Source organism: Hipposideros armiger, unplaced genomic scaffold (genome assembly GCF_001890085.2).
Source record: "Hipposideros armiger isolate ML-2016 unplaced genomic scaffold, ASM189008v1 scaffold_170, whole genome shotgun sequence".
NCBI lineage: Eukaryota > Metazoa > Chordata > Mammalia > Chiroptera > Hipposideridae > Hipposideros > Hipposideros armiger.
The window spans coordinates 2,139,675-2,162,494 of record NW_017731520.1 but is presented as its reverse complement, the minus strand read 5'-3'; the positions used below and the strand labels follow the sequence as shown (position 1 = coordinate 2,162,494).

General features: G+C 38.0%; 1 protein-coding gene and 1 long non-coding RNA gene across 3 annotated transcripts in view; one reads left to right on the top strand and one right to left on the bottom strand.

The window, feature by feature from the left end:
- Positions 1-22,820, top strand: part of LOC109387828 (uncharacterized) — a 90,112-nt gene that overhangs the window by 19,622 nt on the left and 47,670 nt on the right. The gene's annotated exons all lie outside the window — the stretch shown is intronic.
- The window catches only part of ZBTB10 (zinc finger and BTB domain containing 10), a 30,214-nt gene continuing 23,793 nt past the window's right edge, over positions 16,400-22,820 (bottom strand). For both annotated transcript variants that reach the window (XM_019651944.1, XM_019651942.1), the window contains exons 4-6: positions 19,644-19,820; positions 19,279-19,451; positions 16,400-19,008 (exon numbers count right to left, since the gene is read on the bottom strand). In XM_019651944.1, the coding sequence (XP_019507489.1) occupies positions 18,703-19,008; positions 19,279-19,451; positions 19,644-19,820 (656 nt within the window). In that variant the 3' untranslated portion in view covers positions 16,400-18,702. The remainder of the gene's footprint in view (positions 19,009-19,278; positions 19,452-19,643; positions 19,821-22,820) is intronic.

The window sequence follows — 22,820 nt, the reverse complement described above, 5'->3', positions numbered from 1 at the left end:
AAGGAAAATAGATGACTTTTAAAATAATTTTGGATTGGGAAAAGTCTTCTGTACAAGGCACCAAAGGCAGAAACCATAAAGGAAATGAAAGCGATTCATTTGGCCATCTTTAAAAAATGGCGCATACATTGACATATAAAAATCTGTAGAGCAAAAAAGTAAGATGATAGATAAATTAAACAATGTTAGAAAGGTTTTGCGTGTGGGATTGTATCACAGAAAACCATCCCACTCTCCACTGTGGGGGCTTTTTGAATGTAATTAGTTTGTTGGGCTGAGTTCATTCTGAGCCTCTGACCATACTGCCAGCCAACTTGTAATTTGTTTTTGGGTGGGATATGGATCTTGTAGAGACAGGCCTTTGCAATTACATCAAAATAATCTAACAAGGTTTTTCTTGAATAACAAAAATTACACTTGTTCGGGTGGCAAATAAGTTACAAGATGCAGGCTAGCACTGCTCAGGAGCAGTTGTGGTCTTTGGAGGCACACAAATCTGATCCTGTACTTCGGAGCTGGCGGGTCACTTACCTTTCTGACGCATAGGTTTTTACTCTGTGAAATTGACCTGAATGCCTACCACACAAGGTCTCTATGATGATTAAATGAGACAATGTGTATTAGGCCCTTAGGAGAGTGACGGCAAACAAAACATTTCTAAATAAGTGGTCACCATTAACACTCAGTATTCCTTGGTGGTCAATTAAGAAAAAAGAGCAATTCTTAAACACTACAAACTACAAAAAAGAAGCATACATAATGAGGCTTGGGAATATGGCTTCCAGAAGACAGCAGTAAGGCCAGGTCTTCTTCTTCAATATCAAGTCAGTTTTGTCTCAGTGAAAGAATAAAAGCAATGGGAAGATTTTACAAGGAAAGCAACGGGATTTATAAAATACACCAGTACATTCCATGAACGCGGTCAGTGTCTGGAAAAGAGGAATAATTGTGATGCTAAAATAGAAATAAAGGTGTTTGTCCTACCTCTGAACACTCCAGTTTTAGGACTTAGATTGGAAATGTGTCACGGAAACAGCAAGCTGGGTCAGAGGTATGATTTTGTCTGATTCCTTCAGGATTCTCTGTACCATCAAAAGAACGTTTTCCAAGAAGGTTAGCGTCTAACTGAAGGAAACTTAGGTGTGACACTTACGCACTTCACAGCAGGAGATGAAAGCTCAGAAGGGAAGCATTCAGCTAGCGAAGTCAGCCAGTTGTGACCCAAGTCAGACTCACCACCTGTTTTTGTGTGGCTGACAAGCTAAGAGGGAGAATGGTTTTACATTTTTAAATGGCTGAAAAAAAATTTTCATGACACGTGAACATTATATGAAGTCAAATTTTAGTGTGCATAAAATTATAGTGGAACATAGCCACACCCATGGCTGCTTTCCCATTGCAGGGGCAGAGTTGAGTAGTTGTCATAGAGACCAGATGGCCTAGAAAGCCAAAAATATTTACTATCTGACCCTTTACAGAAAAAGTTTGTTGACTGCAGAGCTTGAGGTAAGCCTAACTGGAAAGCAGAATAGATGGCTATTTTAATAATTTTGAAGTAGAGAAGGTCTAAACACACAAATACAATGCAGCTGTTAAAATGACATAGACCCACGTTTATTAACATAAAAAGATGTGACTATATTGTTAAATGAAAAAAAGGACAGATTATAAAACAGAACATATAATACCACATTTTTAAAAATATAAAAAGAGATCAACCAATTGATCGATTGATTGATAGCTCAGAAAAGAGTGATAGTCAACATATTTTGTCACCAGTAGGCATGGACACTGAACCATCCACACAGTTCCCCGTTGTAACAGATATGGTTATTTACCAGCATATATCCCTGAAAACCAGCCCTGGACATCTGTGCATGAACATTATTTGGAAGAAAATACAATATATGTTAATGACTGTCTCTGGTGGTGGAATTGTGGGTAATTTTTCATGTCTCTTTTATGTACTTCTAGTTTCACATATTTTCAAATACTTTTCAAACTAACAGCATTATTACGCTTAACATCAGAAAAAAAAGCTGTTCCTATTTGGAAAATGAAACAGAGCAAAGGAGAAGAAATCAACCAACTAATCAACCAAATAGCACCATTTCCATAAACCATGAAATGGAAATATATTTGTTTCTATATTCTTTGGTTCTCAATTTTTATCATGTAATCTTATGATTAAAAAAACTGCTTAGTGGAGAGAATTTGGAAAATACAGTAAAGGATAAAAAGTAATTAAATTATCTTAAAAGTTAATATTTTGGTGTATTTATCTTTTATATACAAAATTGGGAGCATGTTATAGTTTGTGTCTTTTTTCTTAATATTCAGACAACAAATATATTATCATTTTCAAAATATTATTAATGGATACCTAATATAATGAGATGTACCATAATTTATTTTCCCACATTATTGAAAATTAAGTGATTTCTTATTTTTCTCTCTTATAAATAACACTTTGAAACCCATCCTTGTATAAAAATCATCTCTGCTGTGGGACAGTTTCCTAGAAGTGCATTTTGAGGCCATGAACATTTTTAATGACTCTTCAAACGTGTTATCAAGTTCCTTTCCAGAGAGCCTCTTCCAGTAGTCCCTAGTCTCAATTCACCTTGTGCTGGCCAATTTAGAGTATTACAATTAAAAAAAATAACATCACCCATTTTTTAGAATGTTTTAATTTATATCTGAAAACTAGTTTCATTGAATTATTTTTGTATGTTTATTTGCCATATAAATGACATTTTGATGGCAAGTGCTATTATCATAGCACTGTACTGATGACAGTTATCCAGTAAGTAATGAGCCAGAAATTTTATTAAAAAGTTTTTATTTTTTATTTTTTAATAATAGGTTTTTAAGGAAGAACTTTTTCTGTGACTCCTATTTATGTTGAATTTTTTGTTTCTAAAATGTGATGGCTTTCTCTTAATCCACAACATTGGGGTATTCTGATTTTACAGTATTTTAATCTCAGTTGTTAAAGTGGCATCGTTTTCAGTATTCATATTAAGCCTGGATCATAACCATTCCACTAAATCTTTAAGGAGAAAAAAAGAACTACATTCAATTTCCAGCTCATGATACTTGTCATGATATGTAGGTTTGTAAATTAACATTGAAAAGGACTTTTTATTTCTGTGCAATATTTTTCACACAGTTAGTATGTGGTAGCACCAGGTAATGGCAGTGGCATGTTTGTTTATTTTTTTTTAAACAACCAAAACTTTAAGTTCTCACGTTTGGCTTAGATGCTTTAATAAAGTGACTTAGCAATGTTGAGGGGGACAAGCTTTCGAAATAAACACACATAACTAAACCTTTCCCACCAAATCTTATCTGATACCAATCACCATATATAACCCTAGTATCATCTCCAGTCATAATTAACAAGGTTCCTTTCTGCGTTTCTGGGAATTTTATCTTAGAACCCCATAGCTCTTCGGTTGGCTTTTCTATCTCACTTCACATGGGCTACTAAATCTAATTAAAACTTTCATGGAATTGAATCAGTGGCTTTGGTTGTCTTTTTTTAGCAAGCCCTGATCAGGTAGGAAGAGGACAACTTAACAGTGGCTGTTTTGTTCTCTCACCTAACAAAAGCAAAACCAGGAGAAAAGAGGCAACTTTCTGTTGTCCTCATCAGCAAGAGGTGGTTCTTGAAACTCTCTTCAAAGAGCCCCCTCCTCAGGAGCACTGTCCAAGTGCCACTGGACCCCGTCACCGTGACTCATCCCCCTTAGCGCTGCCCAGCAATTTCTAATTTCACAAATAATTGGAAAGAGAATGCATCAGAAATAGCTTTTAGGAAGAAACTTTTTATTCATGTAGAGAACATTTTAAGACATAGTCAAACATTTTTATGAACAAGGATTTAATGGGTTCCATGATAATGGTCACACGAAGACCATTTCCATACTGCACACTAGTAGGTATGCTGAATGGTAAATAACTTCACAAAAGAGATGTCCATCCATTTAAGGAAATCGAGACGGCAGTACCATTTTACAACAGGAAGAAGACAGGATTCTTTCATGTATTGAAAATTATAAATCACTGGCTACTGACGCTTCATATATACTGTATTGGAAACTGACAGCAACTGAAAGAGCATTTCATAGCGAGTTCCTAAAGACAGCCTTGGGCCCCTTTGCTGTGTCTTCAGCAGGAACTGCTGGGTTGTCGGAAAAGTCATGACGCATTTTTGCAACGAAAAACATAAGAAAAATACGGTATGACTTTTCAGACAACCCAATATAATACTGTGAGTCATTTAAACAGTCTTGCACATAACTGGAAAAACAAATTGCGCCCAGCTTTCCCAGGTGAGAGTGGGCACAGCCCAGGAAGCACTGGTCACCTCCTGGCAAGAGCAGTTGAACAATGGGCTGGGGGTTGGGTGTGTGTGTTCCCTTTTCAGATGCGGCTTTGACATTCCTGGGCAGGGCACGCTGATAGTGGAAACAGCAAGGGTTATTCAAACCACTAGCTTCTCTGCTGTACAATGTGGAGACTGGCAAACTTATCCCGGGCACACGTCCTTCCCCCATCCTTCTCCACCTGCACCCCACGTCTAAAATGTTAGGTCTCAGCGCATGAATGACTGCAGGTCTTTATTCTAGTAGACATGCAGAGGAAGCTTAGCAATCCTAACGGTTCTGATTATGAGGATTGTAGTGTTTATAATTATCCACTTACAAATGTACACAAATTACAAATATATAAATACAGCAACAAAAACCCTCTGTCAGAAGTTGGTGAGAATGAGGGACTTTTGTTCATAGAACAGCTTCATCATGAAAAATTACATCTAGGATCTATGGCAGTTTGGTGTTTTTCTACTACCAGTATCCAGGCAAGCAATTGGCAACACTTAGACACGGGGAAACTTCCCGATGAGAAGTGCGGGGTCGCAGGTATCTCACCAGGGCAGCGAGTGGGTCTCATCCTGACTGCAACACCGGTGGGTAGGGGTGACGCCCCAGTGCCTTGTGGAGCTGGCAGTCAGCGAGACACGACATTGTTAGCCATAGGTTTTGCCTGCCTCACTGGCGGGAGTACTGATGGCAGATGGCGGTGCGCTGACTGGGATTCGCCACCTGACTCCAACTAAGCCGGTAACTGGCACACCCAGACTTGAGTCGACAGTCTGTCACTTAGTAGCTGTGACCCCTTGGGCAAGTTACTTCATCTGCTTAAGTCTCGGTTTCCCCATTTGTAAAATAGGGGTGATAAAAATGCTTCAGATCTTATAGGATTGTTTTCTTTTTCAGGATTAATGGATTGATGTTTGAAAATACTTAAAGCAGGGTCTGGCCCATGCTAAGCACTCTATAAACAAAAGCTACTACTATTATTATTATCATCCATGAATGTTTTTAAATTAAACCAGTGGTTAAGCTCTGGCCCTGAAAGCAGAACAAGATGAAAGGGAAGCTGCAGAGGTTTGGCCAAAGCCAGGGCCCCACCTACTCTGCCCAGCAAACCCCAAACCCGGGAGGCCTCTTCAAAGAACCCCTAGGATCCCAGAGCCCAATTTGAAAATCCCTGAAGAAGGTTATTTACAAGTGAAAACAATGCTCCTCTTTTGAGGTTTGCTCTGCATTTGTTAGCCAGTTAGGCTTAAATAAGAAAGGTCACAGTCAGGGCAAAATGGCCAAATTTAAGGCAGAGAGAAATACACTATGAAGAAAAGTGTTCTTGGAAGTTAGGTATTCACAATCAGGCAGTACATTGACATGGTGACCATTAAAATAAAAAACTTTCAATTGAGGTTATTTTGGGCAAATAAAATAGGATTAAAACTCACATTAGGTTAGCTTGACGATAAAGTGGACCCTTAGCTTTGTATTTATATCTAGAACATGGCTGGATTTGGTTAAAATAATTCAGCCAAGAAAAAAATAATTCCCAATTGGTCTGGACACATTAAAGGAAAACATTCTTCAATTATTCACCAAATTTACCTGCTTAAATAAGTAAAGCTCATATGAAATTCCATAGTGTAGCCTCAAACCTTCCTAACTCAAATCAACAAATCACGTAAACTCCTGCTTGAGGAATCCTCTTGTCTCAATATATGGCGCCTCATGAGACTTCTGTGCGTCCCTTCTCCAGGGTCCAGGAGTGAGAGAGAGCCACATACATGAGTTTTAACTTTACTTTTTAGAAGCATTGGAAAGCTTTCAGTTCTGAAACTAAAATAGTAAAGGCTTCAAATATATACCATATTCTAATTATTAATGCCACAATGAAAATACTTTCAACATACTTAGATTATTACGATGGGACTTCATTACATAGTATATTAATCTTTAGTTTCAATGGCTTAAGATTTTTTTATTATTATTATTTTTTTAGCTGAGCCATCCTGCCACCTATTGGAAGCTTAGCGGCAGCTCAGCTCGGGCCGGGCATCGAACCGCTGTTGCTCAGAGCTCAAACTCTTGAGCGAGCTCTTAACCAACTTAAGATTTTTTTTTTAATGGCATGATTAAGTTTTGCTTTCAGTGTATACATGTGGCTAAAAAAATAAAACTGACAGTCTCTCTTTTAGGATACACAAAATGCAGATTTTGCTTTTGTAGTTACCTCATTCATCATCTCCAACAATGAACTATGTTAATAAAAGTGGGAATATAAAGAAACAAAGATTCTTAATATTAAAAAGAGGACATTAATGACAGTGTCATATATTGGAAAAATTCTCAAATCTGATTTTTCAAGTCACTTCCTTTATATTTGCCAAAAATGGACTTTTATGGTGGCATACCAGATAATGCAAATGTATTCATTTTTTGCTTGCAAAAAATATTACGTCTGCATCGTTTTTGCTTAGTTTCCCAAAAATGGACCTTCTGAGGTCTGGATTAGTGTCACAATGATATGATAAAGAAATTGCTTACATTAAACATTAAAGTTATAACAAATTGGTGTGATGTCAGTGAATGATAAATGCTTAGAAAGAGTAAAAACATTTGCTTTTACTCTCATGTCCATAAATGGCTGAAAATGGCAGTGAAATTCATTCTCTACCCAGGCAAAATGTGCTAGGATTCTCAGCTCTCTTATATCCTTGGATTTTGTGGAGACAAAGATGCAGGATGTGGTAACTTTCAAACAGCATGCAGTGAACTTTACAAAATGTGTCTTGGTCACTCTTTTTATAGAATTTCTTGACTCATATTTTTAAAGTTCAAATGTTGAGAAAAAAATATTATGCTAATGAGCATTCAATAATTTTTAGGACCTGAACTGGCTACCTAATGAGGACAGTGTTCCCATTCTTCAGTCTCAGTGACATAAATGTACTAGGATTGTACTCATAATCTTTTTCAAAACAAGTATAAAAAAGTAGCAAAGCAGCCATACTTATAAATCTGTCTTGCTGCTTTAAAGGAGAGGAATGGTTTAGGCCTGAGGGACCTGAAGTTTTGTAAGAATTTAATAAAAATGAAATATTTCTCACATCTTTTAGAATATCATCTAAAATGCAATTAGAGGAAAAAATAGCTCTCATCTTTCTTGTAATACATTTCCTAAAGGGAGTCAAATCATTAAATTTATATGTTAAAATTATACTGCATTAAGAAATCAATTATGAAATTCTTAAAAGTCTAGGATTAAGCAACATTAAAATTTTTATATCAAGCTGCAAACTTAATCTTATCTTGAAGAAGCAAGTTTAATCTTATGGTAAGTGTTATGTACCAGTGCCAGCAAATTAATATTCTACTTTACAAGAAATATTTCTGAATGCTTTACTTTAACGTCTCCTTTTGGGCATTAATTTTCCCTATTAAATATATTTGATTCTTAGCCTTAAAATGAAGACTGAAACATTAAACTGGAAAAGGGTGAATGGTATGGGTTTCTGATATTATTCTTACAGAAATGAAAACACAGGAATGAATTTTAAGTCCCTAAGCACTCCTCAAATATAGTTTGACCCCGCCCTTCCAATTTCCACTGCTGCACAGACAATTGAATGGAAGGACATGAATCTCGGTGACATGGAGTTGGAATTAGCAGATTTCACCTCCACTCAGGTTAGAGAATAGAAGGGGCTCAAGCTCTATGATCTGCTGTTTGAGATGATGGACATCTATGGAGTGAGTTCAAGCATAGGCTGGATAAACGTATGTACAGTAGTTGCTTCCAATGTTCCTTCAGTTAAAAGATTCTATTAGTCTGTATAATTAACAGATACCTACATGTTGATATGATAGGATAAAGTCAGCAGACACCACCTCATCAAAGTGGTAACATGGCTGGCATGCCTTAAATAGCTTCAGAAAAGTCAAGGCTGTAATTCTTCTAAGGGCGACTCTGCTATGCAATACCAGCTCATGGTGAGACTCCACGGTGAACTGTAAATCTAAAGGCTCTTCTGGTCGTCCAAGAGAAGTGAAAAACCTGTGACCCAAACCGTGACTGAAAACTCTTTGTGCATAAACAGTAATGCATGCTGTCGTTTAAACAAATATTTGTAAAGTGTGCAGAGAGGTCAGTGATGAAAGTCACCGAGGTTTAAGTCACTGTGATCATTTGGGATGGAATAGGAAGCGAAAGAACACAGGGAAAGTTCCCAGCAAAGAATTAAGGGGTACCAGTGCTTGCGGGGTCGAGAGGAGAGCTGAACAAAGGAAACTGGTCATTAACAGTGAGAAATGCTACAGAGTGAGGACTTGGCTACTAGGAGGGTAGATTCGTTCAAGTATGGACGTTGCAATCTATTATAGACCGCAGTGGGCCGAGGACTGGATGGGGTGCCCACATAGTAACCCCGATGTATGCTCAAGTGCCTGCGTGCTTCTCAGAGGTCCATCATCTGTCCTGTCAGAGCATCTTTGACACTCCTGATGGGACAGTATCTCATTAGATGGAAAAGCACCAAAACTTTATAAATCCTTTAGAATCAGACCATGTGTTCTGATTAATTTTAGTCTTCATAATAAGGAAAAACTCTTGGAACTATTTTACATCAATGTGTTTTAAATAGAAATTTTGACTGTGAAGAATTGTGCTCAGTACTTGGTTCACTCGACATGTACAAATGAGAGGCTACTATTGCAAGAGACTGAGTTACCCGAAGGCCACCAGGTTGTCCTCAGTGGGGCTTGCGGTGGGGAGTCAGCGTGTTTGAAATGACCACATAGGCTTCCAGTTCAGTCTGATGGCCTTTAGTCTTGGGAATTTATTTCGTCAGAGGCTTGATGGGAAATGTTTAGGTCAGTTACGTTGGCTCAGTTACTCACAAGCTTAGCCTTTTCAAGCTGTGTCCAAGATGACTGACAAGCGTAATTTACTGACAACTTTAATGCAAGTGGATATTAATGCAAGACGCCCAAATAGTTCACATTTTAAAGGCTCTGGAAAGTCAGTGTCACAGTCAGTGCTCAATGAAGGTGGAAGCCTGATGTAAAATAAAACGACCTTTTAACATCGGATAAATTGGCAATAAAAGGGTCTTTTAATTAGGAAGGTATATATTTTTATCAACATGTGAAAGTCTCTTCTTCAGCTCTGAATCTTTCTGAGTTAGACGTATTCTGCATCTCCCCTGTTTAGGAACATCAGGGAAAGGGGTGCACCTTACATACTGTGTTGCGATCGGTATTTAACTGAATTCCTATGGTCTTGTTGTTTCATCAGAGCCAAGATGGCAAGGTTTTTATCCTTCTCGGTTAAAATGGTGCCACCAAAGTACTGAATCTTGTTGCTACTCCAGTTTTAATTCTGGAAAGTAAAAAATTCACTGATGTTAAGAAGGCACATCATTCTTCAGTGTATGTACTACAAGGACAAAACGGGGGCAGAGATGGATGGAGGGATTCCTTATAGATCAGGGGTCAGCCAAGTGCAGCCAGTTGCCTAAGCTTGTAAGTTTTACCAGAACGCGGCCATGCGAGCCATTTACATATTGTCTATGGCTCTTTCCTGGTTATGACAGTTGAATAGTTGTGATGGGAGACCTCATGGCTCCCAAAGCCAAAAATGTTTACTACCTTCCACTGTACAGAAAGTTTCCTGACTCCCAACTGTGGACTATTAGAATCCTGACTGAAAAGCAAAGTAAAACACACACACACAGCATGATATGATTGGAATTTTAAATACAGATTAGATATTTGCTATCGAGAGATTTTAGTGGTGTGTAAATATGCTGTGCTTAAAAAAATCACATAAAAATTGAGTGACAAAAAATTGAGTGACGATACTTAAGCTGTCACGTTCCTTAAGAATAACTTGGGATGGGGGACTCGGAAGTTTGTGATCTCACCCTTTGAAGAGGTGATGCTCTCTCCGTACTCAGGACTTACATGGGCACCTTACCCAGGTGCCTGCGATGTTCCTGAACGTTTTCCTGGCCAGGAAAACCCCCCTAGGTCACAGTCCCTTCATCTAGGCCCTCACGTACATAGTGGCACACTCTATGAAGGTGTCAGTTTTCTTGAGTACATAAGTGGGATTTCTGAAAAAAGAACTTTCTGATCCTACAGACGAATCCAACAGAGCTGACCAAGAACTAGGAGGCACCTAGAAATAATGTATTCCTAACCCAGGAAAACATACCAATGGCTAATATAAACATTTTTGTTTGCCAGTTAAGGCAAAAACATTTAAGGTCTGTGCAGAAATTATATGGGCAACAAATCTTTTTCCCCCAAAGACTTTATTAAGATATATTTTCAAGGGGAAAGTGTTCTTTTTATTATGTTGAAGGGAGATAATGTGAAGTGCTGTGTATGCAGTAGCTTAACTTAACCTGCACCGTTTTTGGTTGTCCTACCTGTCCTCCGTTACTCCTGCCTCTCAGAAGTAATGCTTAAATGAAGGGCGTTTTTTAGAAAGACCCTGCTTGTTTAATTTTGTTCTTTTCCCATCTCACATGGCTTGTGGTAGAATAATTGAGAACAGGATGTACAGTGTGATCTCATTACCTATCACAGGTAACCATTTCCTCACAAACAGGTAGGTGATACATATCTGTTGAATCCATGTCCAACCAGAGGAAGAGGGGTCCATAGATGGAAATTGCGGGGCGGGGGAGTCCCATTGAATGTGGTTTCACCAGTGGTGAAAAGGGCCAGCACAGAGTCTAAAGCGCCAGAGCTGCCTTCGAGGCAGCCTCCTGAAGACCAACGTAGGCAAGATTCTCATCCACATCTTGCACTATGAAATAATAAAATCCTCAAAGGAGGCATAAGGCTACCCATGAAAGGAAAACACATATAAAACTCGAGCTGTTTACGTGGTCTTGAAATAATTTCTTCAGCTTTCCTTCGCCGTAGATAAGGCCCTAGACACATACTCTTCTTGGAGGCCAATCCAATTCTGTCATTCTTCAGAACGAGCTGTTTTATCCAATGATTTAGGTGACAATTGAAAAATGAGTGTGGTAAAAGCTGCTCTGGAGAATCACCCGCATCTCTGTAAATACCACTCTCTGTTTAGGAATCCAGGTGCTCCCAAAACCCCGTGCATGAGTCAAGGACAGGGCACAGGGTGACAGTTCTAAGCTCATGGACCTTTACCATAAGCCCGTTGTTCTTCACGTGGTGAAATATAAATGCCAGCACCTAACATGCCTCTTCACAAGTACAGAAATCTTTTTTTTTTTTAAAGATTTTTTTATTGGGGAACTGGGGAAGGGGCACAGACAAGTTGCTGTCTTTTTGTTCCTCAGTCTAGTTGTGGAGGACGCTGCCTCACTGGCCCAACTTGGCACCATCATTGCGCTCTTCCCAGGCGAGGCAGATCAGTCGCCGGCTTCTGGACGGCCGCTCACTGAGGCTTGAGGGCCGCTCACGCTGGCTGCTGGCTACTGGCTACACACAGTAGCCCATGGCAACCCACTGCCGCAGGAGCTGCAGCCCATGCTGTCGCTGTGGACTCACGGCAGCCCAGCTCCAGGTTGAGCTGCTGTTCAGCATCTTAGCTGTAGAGGGCAGTGTCACTGGCCCTCATATGTGGAATCTGAACCTCGGCCGGCCCCACAAATACAGAAATCTTATCGGCAACTAAGACCTCAGGTCCAAGGATCTGTGCTGATGCACCATCACTCTCTACACTCCATCAACCAATGAACTCCAATTGGGTTTTCTTCTAGGTTTTCACATCTTCCTCAGATACACTGAAGGGATGTTCCATGTTAGTGGTGTCCACACCGATCATTTTAAAACCAATATTTTGCAGCAAATGGCTAATCTTGTCACTAAGTATACTGAGTTATGGAGATGGTGCGGTTAAAAAAGAAAAAAAGTCGAGTCTTGCGTTAGATCTCTCTAGTAATAATACCTATAGGTTGGGTTTGGTCTTTGGGGATGGTCACATATGAGTGTTTTGGAGGCAAGGGCTCAAAGAGCCCAGGATGCACGATCCCGTCTGGTGCTTGGCAGTACAACCTACTTCTAAACAATATTAGCTTGGTAATTATACACCATTAGCCATAGCAGGCAAAACCCTTAAGGAAGTTACTGATGTCTTTAAATCGTTCACTTAGTAAATAATTTTGAGTTCAGATTATGTGCCAGGCATTGTATTTGACTATACTCCGTAGTCGCAAATTTCACAGTTTTCCCAAATCTAAAATATTTATCAAATGAGTTTGACATAGGGAAAAGAATATTGAGATGGAGTTCGGGAGCCCTGGGATCTAAAATTCATGGCTAAGTCATTGTAGCAACCTCTGTGGGAATCATTTTATTAGAAGCTCTCTTCAATTTTTTTCAACCTAAATTCTACAATTCTCTTGAAACCATTTTATATACTGTTGTCTCACCAACCGTTGGGACATGTGCCAAGATGATTGTCTTTTACATATTTCACTAATATTCTAAAACTTCCCTAATTATTCTTGGAAGAGAAATATTTCCTTATTGCCAAACTTTGGTTTTGTTGGATAAAAGAAGAAAGTATATGGCTGACGGTGAGAAAGTAGTGTATTCACAGCACGTAAGGCACCGTGCGGCCAGCGAGCCTTTTATTCGCTTTAATTAACTGAAGATATCCTGGAGTCCACTCCTCATTTCCTTCTTTAGTACAAAATGACAGACTAAGACCTTTCACTTCCTTACCTAACCATAGGTCCAATAATTCAATTTCCTATACCAGCTTCCACACACTGGTCTGTGATGAGTGGGACTGAGAAAGAGGAAAAAGGCTCCAGTAGTGAATCATGATTTCTAAATTTTAACTGCCATTTTTGGTGTCAAAATACCATGAAATATTTATGCATGCATAATCTCTTCAATGATTTTAGTAAAGCAGAACAAAAAATTGGTAACTATAATGGCCTGAAAAATTTAAAAGAAACTTTTAAATAGAAATGTTTGGTCAATACTGCCTTAGCCAAAATGCTTGTCAGGTAATCCTTCACTTTATCTAGAACACCTCCAGTGGTAGATTTGGTATTGTTCTGAATCCCATTTCATCTTTGGATAGTTAAAAACTGCCTTTTCATTTTGAGCCTAGTGGTCCCAATTTAACCTTTTGGAACCATATAAAATATATCTAATCCTGCTGCATGATAGTTCTCTTACAAGGTTAAGGACACTGGGCATTATATGCTGTATGGGCACCCCACCCCCTCCTTTAATTCACCCTTCTCCAAACTAAATCAAATCTCTCATTTCTTTAGTAAAGCCTAAATATCTGGTCATTCTGTGATTTCCTTTGTCTACTAACACCACAAAAACCTAAGAATACTAGTTAAGTATGTTTTCTCCATATTATTAAAGTTTCAAAGACTTGAAATTTTCAAAATGATGCACACGTGTAAATTACAGGGGAAATACTTTAATGTTTTCTAAAACCTGTAGAGAATCCCAAAGGGAATCATGATGAAACAGATGACATGCCGATTACACATCGCTGCTGGTAAACTATCCAAGTGGTACTGGGAGGTAGTCTGCATCACTTACGCACTTCATATAAAACCATACAAACAAAAACCCTTGAAATAGTCTATAATTCAAACTTGTAAACCTCACATACAATATCTGAATTATACATGAGTCAGAGTTTACAAAGGTGTTCCACTACCCCGTTAGTCTACTTTTGTACACTCGAAATGCAAAAAGATCTGAATTAAATGTCAGTCAACAAAATGCACAAAGCCAGAAGCAGTTTAGTGCTCACGAGTTTATATTTTTAGGTTTGATAAAGATTCTTGTGTATTTTCTAAATACACAGACAAAACAGTTTTGGAAGTTTACATACATGTCTTAGGACACTTATACTAGGTAGGTAAATTACATTAAAAATTGGTCTTCGTAAAAGATCTTCCCAAAGAGCTTTTACAAACAGCAGGCAGAAGAAAGTGTTCTTTTTATGTTTACAGTGTTTAAATGCTGATTCTCCCATTTCATCATGGCCTCAACCATCCCTCTCCTCAACTCCAAATTTTGTTGTCAATAGCCAGTGTACTCCAAATCTAAGTACCCCAATGTCATAAAACCCAGGGCTAAAGTGTGCTCATCCCTAACACGTTAAATGATCACTTGAAGGCAGAAGTACAGCAGGAGCAAAATTTTCCATCTCAAACCCTAAAGTGACTAAGAAAAAACACCTGTTAGTTCTAAGCACGTATATTATGTACCATAGTTAAGTTAAGGATCTGGGTGACTGAACGGCACAGGAACGGGGCTCAAATCTTGTTATTCATTTAAAAACCATCCTTTTAAAAATGAAAATGCCATGGCCAGTTCGTACATGTGCCACACTGAGGTTGGGTATCTTATTTATAGTCGGTGACAAAACAATTGCTGTATTAGGAGGAAAGAGTAGTAACGATATTTTGGGGGAGGAGGGATTCGTCACTCAAGATTCCTAATATAGCTGTTTTATAGGGAAAATATGTCTCCACACACTCCTTTGAAGAGCTGAAAATCTACAAAAGTTGTTGAATGAGGCAGCAGCCGAGCCCCCTAAAAGTGCTGGGGCTTCAGAGTCAGACCTGGCCAAACCCAGCTCTGCCTCTTAGTAGGTGTGTTACATTAGGCAGGTTACAGTAGGTGGGTTGCTTGGAGTCTTTCCTCTTCTCTAAAGTGGAGACAATAGCACCTACCTTACAGGGGAATGGATAAAACAATGTAAAGCGCAACGGCACATGTAGGCACACTAAAAAAAAGGTAACTTTTGGAGTCATTATTCAGAAAAATAAACTCTTCATTCTATGTTGACAAAGTCCTAAAAATATAAATAAAGCTTATCAAGTTTTAAAATTTATGACTTTTAAAACCCATCTTCCATCACATTTCTCCCCATATTATTCTACTCCAGTCATCTTCAGGCCTCTTAGACTACATCATATTAATGTAAGTTTCCAGGCCCTGATCCTTTCGTTTCCTATTTTTCTCCTTCTTCCCTCTTTGCTTATTTCTTCTTTTCCTCTTGGTTCACATCTATTATTAAACAACAGCCAGACAGTGTTCAAGCGCTTTACACGAATTGACCCATTCATCTCCCTCTTCTCCGTCAGAGTGGCTCTACGGAAACTAGGAAAGCCAGTGTTTCCCCCCAAATCTCAAAGCTGCTCGTTACTGTTCAGTTCCCCTTCCTATAATGTTTCTTTTTTCAGCTCTTAATTGCTAGGGAGCTAAAACTTAGCAAAACATCTAGTGAACGTGAAAACTGAGGGTCAATAACAATGACAAAATGGGGACCATATGGAGGTACCTGTCTGAGAATCCTAAGAAATAACGCACGATCTTGACATATATGAGAGGGTCTATTACCACAGAGTGAATAAGAAAGAAACAGTTTATACTCTTCCCCTTCATTCAAATTAAAAGCTCTAAAATATTTTTCATTTAAAATATAAGTTACAAGAGAAAAATTCAGCAAATGTGTAACACATAATTCTGCCAGCCCCCCCGCCGACAAAATTATGAGTATTGTTACCTCTGAGACCAATCTTAAGTTCTTAGTATCTATCAACTTCCTGAAATTGTACTGTAAGTCAGAAAAAGAATATACTTAAAAAAATAGAAACGTCCAGTAGTATACCTTAGTACTAAAACTATTTTTTAAAAAAAGATCTAGAAGGAAAAGGCAGTCCCTCGAGATCATGGAACAAAATAAGTTAGGCAGTCAGCAAGTAGAAAAACCTGTCAATTCTGTTTCTGGTAAAATGTTTACTTTAAAGAAGAAATTTTTATATAGGCTGAGGCTAATATATTCAAAAGTTATAAACATTTTTCCTTTGGATTACCTTTCTAAACAAAATTTTAAAGTATCATATTTCAGTTGACTAAAAATATAGCCAAATCTGTCACAACACAACAGGTAATGGACAATTATAGAATATTTTAAATTAACAGTAAGATGCCATCTACATAAAACCTTGTTGCCAACTAAAACCAAAACAAAACCACAACAATCCTGTAGTGTACCAAGTGTATTTCATTTGACTGTATGCAATCTAACAAAAATTTGGTCATAATTTACCAGATATACATAAATGATTTAAGTAGGAAAAGAAAATTCAGCTTAGAGTAAGTTCGTATCTTGAAGAAAAGTAAAAGTACATTAAGAATGTATAGCCAAGTCCAGTTTCTATGCAATAAGTGAACTGTAGTCTAATAAAGCAGATTTAGGTGATTTTCAGATATATATCTTTTCTCTTTAATATATATTTATATATAGACAGATCTACCAATTGTAAACTATGGTTTATTTTAAAGGAAGGGGATAAATGGGATGAAAGAAATCTTTATACTATACTTACATATTCACAATGCAGAACATTTTACGTTTAAAATACTTTTTCATTCATAGTATCTTTGCCCAACTAATGTCTACTTTGGACCCCACCAGAGCTACATTTTACTCATTTATCTAGAACACTGAGAATATGATGTACTCTTCAGTATTAAACAAAATCAACCCAAAACTATTCATGTCAGTTTTATAGTTATGTAGAAACTACAGTCAAGTTTAGGTGACAAAAGATGCATCTAACCATGTAACTGTACTTTATATCTGATTTATCCAAGCAGAAACATCAATATCTAACATTATTCTACTGAAACCGGAGACAATGAGAAAGTTTGTCTCAAAAACAATCAACATTTCAACTTTGATCAGATGGAGCACCAAAAGGATTGTGTCTGTCAAAGTGTACTTTGCAGCTTTTTCCATATGACTATCATAATTTAGTTACCTGATATAAAATAGGAAAATATACTCAATTTCTATTTAAAAGAAAGCTGAAAATATGATATCCCCTCAATCTTATATAATATACAGTATGTTCCTGATAAATGTTGTGCATGTTAATATTAATTATGTGAAATGTTGCTGTGAGTTTAACAATGAGCTAATTCATCTGTCATCAGGCTAAATAAATCTGACAATTTCTACTTAATACATCACCCCTTGTACCCTGCAGAATTTAGTATCATAAACTGTAAAGTCTCTCAATATCTTATTTGTAAGATTTTTGCAGATTGTTGAATCATGGTGACTACTAGAAAGACTATATATCAAGGTGTAGTGACTTCAAGAAATTGAAAAAGCAAAATAAATTAACTTAAGTATCTATCATTTCAAAACACTCAATATATCCCATTAAGTATGAAACAAAAGAGAATGCAATTTTTGTGTTAATTTTAATGATAAAAGGGCACAAGAGTAAAAACCTGATATTTCACTTATATTGCATAACAAGCTAACCAAACTGGACATGGAGGATAAATGATAAAACAAATCATTTTACTTATTGTTTCAATGAGTCGTCTTCTTTCAATTAGATTTGTCTTTTCAAATAGGACTGAGGTATAGTACACTGGCAAAAATAAAGAGGCAAACCAGGATAGTGCCAAAGTAACAGATCCCTAAAACCGAATACCATGTCAGAAACGTCATGTAGTAACCATTTATCAGATTAGAGCAGCAGGAGAAAGTTACTTCTAAATCATAATCATTTAGTGGTATTTGTCAACTTCGCCACGGTAACTTTGCAACATCATTCTTCATTTGTGAAGCAGTAAAATTCATGTCAAAAAGGAAGGGGGAATGGAGGAAGTCAGTTAGTTCATTCCAATAAATTACCTCTCCAGTTCTTATAAACATGCCCATCAGCACAAAACTGAGAAATAATACCAAAGACTAGAAGAGATTGGTTTAACTTAGGAAGCAAATTAAAATGGAACATACAGAAAAGTACAACCAATGGGGTTGAAAAGGCCCCTCACTGAAAATCTGTATTAAAAAAAATAAAATTAATAAAAATAAAAATAGAAACAAAACTCTACTAGTACAAACTAGCCTGAGTGGTTTGATGGACAGAGTAATTGGGCCAGCTGTCACTGTGCTCTCCTAAATGGACTTCTTCATTCATGCTCAAGCGGTACATGAATGTCAGCTCTGTGAGGACAGGTACTCGATTTTTATAGGACCCAAAGAGTTACTGTATATCCGATAAATAAAAATATTTTTGCTTTGATAACTGACTGAAGATGTGGGGACTCCATGTAATCCAACCACAAGGTGGTTTGCTGTACAGTCCTGTGCAAATATAAAAAAAATGTTTTTTGCTATAAGGCTTTGACCCTACAGTTTTCACAGCAACTTAACTACCATCCAGCATGTACCATTATTTTGCAAGCCTTCGAGTTCAACAATTCAAATTGTCGATTCATATTATGTCCAAATGCAGCATCCTTGAGGAGTATAGTAGGTCAGTTAATCGACTAGAGACATACAAACGTCTCCTGGTTCATCCCACCGAGACGGGTCGTTCTGATCGTCTCCGTCGTCAGCCAGCTCTTCATCAGCTTCTCCTACGTCGTTCTCCTCATACTCCTCATCCCGAGGGAACGCTGTATCCTGTCCCTGATCTACACCTTCTTGCCCTCCTGGTTGTGACTTATCTGCACAGTCTACACAGACACCGTAGCGTCGAGATCCGTGTCTTATTCCAACACTGGCTGCTAACATGAAGATCTTCTTACACACCATACATTTGTATTTTTTATCCTTTTTATGCACCTAATCGAAGGGGGGAAAACCCAATATAAGGATGGTATAAACAATACAATGCATTTGAACCACTCAAATTAAACCACCCATTTAACAATGAGTGACTATGCCATTGTTTTTCTGTATGAAGTTCAGTATCAGTTCATCAATCACATTCTTGGTTTAAACTAATATATTTAATAATCAACGTTCCTTAAAACTGCAGGTAACAGTATTAATATACCTTCACTGACATAACATAGTTTATCTCCAAGATTGGTTACATTTCAAGTTACTTACCAGGGAATGTCTTTTCACATGCTCTCTGCGAGTAAACAGTTTTCCACAAATATCACAGCTAAAGGATCTGACTCCCGTATGGATGAGCAAATGCCTTTTTAGTGTTCGTCTGTATTTGGCTACATAGGTACAGTGAGGGCATTTTAACTTGTTTGTGTTAAGAGATGATTCACCTGTGGGGAAAAAAAAAAAAAGCACTTATATATAAGCAGAAAACTTGCTATCAAAAGCTTATCTACCATCCTTGAGAACAGAGACTGTTACAGGGCCACTATTCTGATGTTTTTTAAAACAGAAATATGGAAGCTTTTGACTGTTAAAAATTATTTAAGAATTCTGTAGACGTTCAGTTGACTAATACTTGCCATTTTCCCAAGTCTCTTGTTTTGGCCAAGATTCAGGCAATAATCCATACTTGAAATCGTTTGAAGCACCTGGTATCAATCCGTACTTGAAATCGTTTGAAGTACCTGGTAGCAAGCCATACTTGAAATCACTCGAAGGGCCAGGCATCAGGCCGTACTTGAAATCATGTGAAGTACCTAATACAGTTGAAAAGTTATTTTGATATAATAATGGTAATCAAGATGTTTCTTAATAGAATAAAAAAAAAATGTGTATCATGAGCATTATGATTGAACAACTTAATAAAAAATACCTAAATAATACAACTCTACATTTTAGTCAAACTCAGATGTCTTCAGACGTTATTATCCTAATTATAATATCCTAAGTGGCAGGCATCTTGAATAGAAAACAAACTAAAATACAATTCAACCACAGGAAAAAAATTCAGTAAAATAAATCTGAATACTATTTAATGGTGCATGGTAGGCACATGAAACCACGCCTTTAAATATTGTATTTCAAACATATTCAAAACAGACCTCTTGTCTTAATATTAATAGTTGCTATTCCTATTCTATCACTTGAGACTATCACCCTGAAGCCCAACTATGGAATAAGAGAGTCTCCTTTTGTCCCCAAAACAATCATATAACCTTGTTGTAAGACTAACAGGTGTAGAAAAATGGACTAAGGATGAAAAATAAAAATACAGGGAAATTACAAATGAAAGTTCTTGTACTAGTAGACTCTTGTTGTTTCAGACACTGGGGCAAGGTCACTGAATACCCTGCTGGGGGTGACCAAAACCTCTCTTTCTAAATCCATCCTTACGAAATGCAATAGTCAGTGCCTGAGGATCTTCAGACTAGCTACAATAGGCACCATCTCCTCTGGACTTAATTCCATCCTGACTTGCCGTGTATGCAGGAATCCTTGAGCAGTATGAACATATCCAGAATTCTCCATGGCTACTGCTACCCTGAGCCGATCGACCATCAAAATCAACTCCTGCCTCGGGTTTCTTTTCTATAACCACCAGTGTATCTCCCAGCTCAGAGTTTTGCCTCCTCGGCCCCCAATAGGCTGTGAAGGCCAAAGCCTTCCGTGAGCTAGTCCTGGCTTCCCACCACCTCCTCGCCACCCTGCTCCGACCACACTGGCCTCTGAGCTGCTCCTCCACGGCAAGACAACTCTCGCTTCAAGGCCTCTCACCCACTCTTCCCTCTGCCCGGAACGCTCCCTTCCATGATATGCTCCCCACCTGTATACACCGCTCACCTGTGCAGCAATTTATTCACCTTCCTGGACATCATGCGTTTTGTAAAAGTGGGTTTTCTAGCAATTCCATTTCCCTGTATCAATTTGCCAGACCCATTGCCTCTCTTAAAAATTAAAAGAACTGCAGATTTCCTCTTGGGTCCAAGTATCAATACCCAACAATGCAAAAAAAGGTCTCTCCAGTTATTTAAAAACTGTACTTCATTACTTTTAATGTAAATTGTTTTATACTTGGAATACGTTTTTAATGTCAGGAAAGACCTCTGAATCAATACTTTAACTACAGGGTATTACTGTTTGGGGGAACGTTCTCAGAACCCTAAAGGGAAGCACCATATGATGTCTGTGGGATGGAGACTGGGGTCAGGGGGAGGCCTGTGAGGTGACTGTATCGATTTTAAGCTTCACATTTCCAAATAAAGTTGGAGCTTTGTGACTCAGCTCTTGTCTAAATCGGTGCAAAACAGAGTAAGTGCTAAGACAGCAAGGACTGTGCCTGTCTTACTTTTGTACTTCTAATGTCCCAAAAGACACCCTTCAGTTATTTGCTGAACAAATATATCTGGCAAATGCTAACACGTACATAGGATTTTTTCTTTTTCTTTAAAGATTTTATTGGGGAATTGGGGGAGGGGAACAGATAAGTTGCTGTCCTTTTGGTTCTTCAGTCTAGTTGTGGAGGACATCGCTTCACTGGCTCATGTTGGTATTATCATTGCGCTCTTCCCAGCTGAGGCAGTCGTTTGCCGGACATTGGACGGCCGCTTACGAAAGCACACACCCGCTGGTGGCCACCCCCACTGCAGCCTACACTGTTGCCTGCGGCTCACAGAAGCCCAGCTCCAGGTCGAGCTGTTGTTCACCATCTTAGCTGTAGAGGGCGCAGCGTCACTGGCCCTCATGTGGGATCCGAACCAGGGCTCTGCTGCTCAGAACTGGTATCCCAAGCCAAATCTTAGCCAATGTGCCACTTGGCTGGCCCTAGGATTTTTAACTTGCTCAAAATACTAGCATATCTGACATCAGAAATCATGTTAGGTATGCTATCCTCAACCAAGTACTATTCACTACATAAAATAAGATATAGAAGAAATAGCCCTAAAACAATTTATGAATTGATAATCCAAGATTCAGAATTAAAGATTTTTAATACTTGAAATTCCATGTTTTTCCCAATAACCTATGGTCAAGATATAATAAAAGGAATTCATGATAACAGGCAAGAGACACCATTGTGGAATACAAAATCATAATTCAAATTAAGAAAGCCTCATCCCAAACTTATTTCATCTATCCAAATCCTCAGACTCAGTAGAGGAAACTTATAGGAAGTATAAGAGCAGCTTGAACAAAGGTATTCCTTTGTAATTCAATATACTGAAGGATCATTAAGGTCATTGAAAATCTACTTCAAAATTGTGCTTACTGTTCAGTAATATCCTTCTGGGCACATTAGTCCATAATGGCAAACTAAAAAGAAAGCAATGTTCTTAAAGTCAAAATCGTAAGACAAAGGCTAAGCTCAGTTGCAAAAATACTAATGGATCAAAATGTCCCCTAAAGAGAAATGACTCTAAATCAAGGGTTTACTATCTGGAGAATGAGATGAATTAATTATATGGACCATTCGCCACTGAAAACTTTTGTGTGCACACATTTAAAATTTTACATATGAATTCACACAGCCCTACTAAACCCATTCTTGAACCAGATTTCTAAACAAAAATCAAGTGCAATAAAATATTTTTGCACTATTAGTGACTTTCTGTACGGGGAAAAAGTCTTCAAAATTCAACCTGTCTGATCTGTAAACTGCTCATTTCAAAACCTTTTTTGTAAATTCTTTTCAACAGTTGGGAGAAGCCACCTTCAAGCAGTTTCTTCAGAATTATGGCTTAATTTTGGTCAGTGCATAC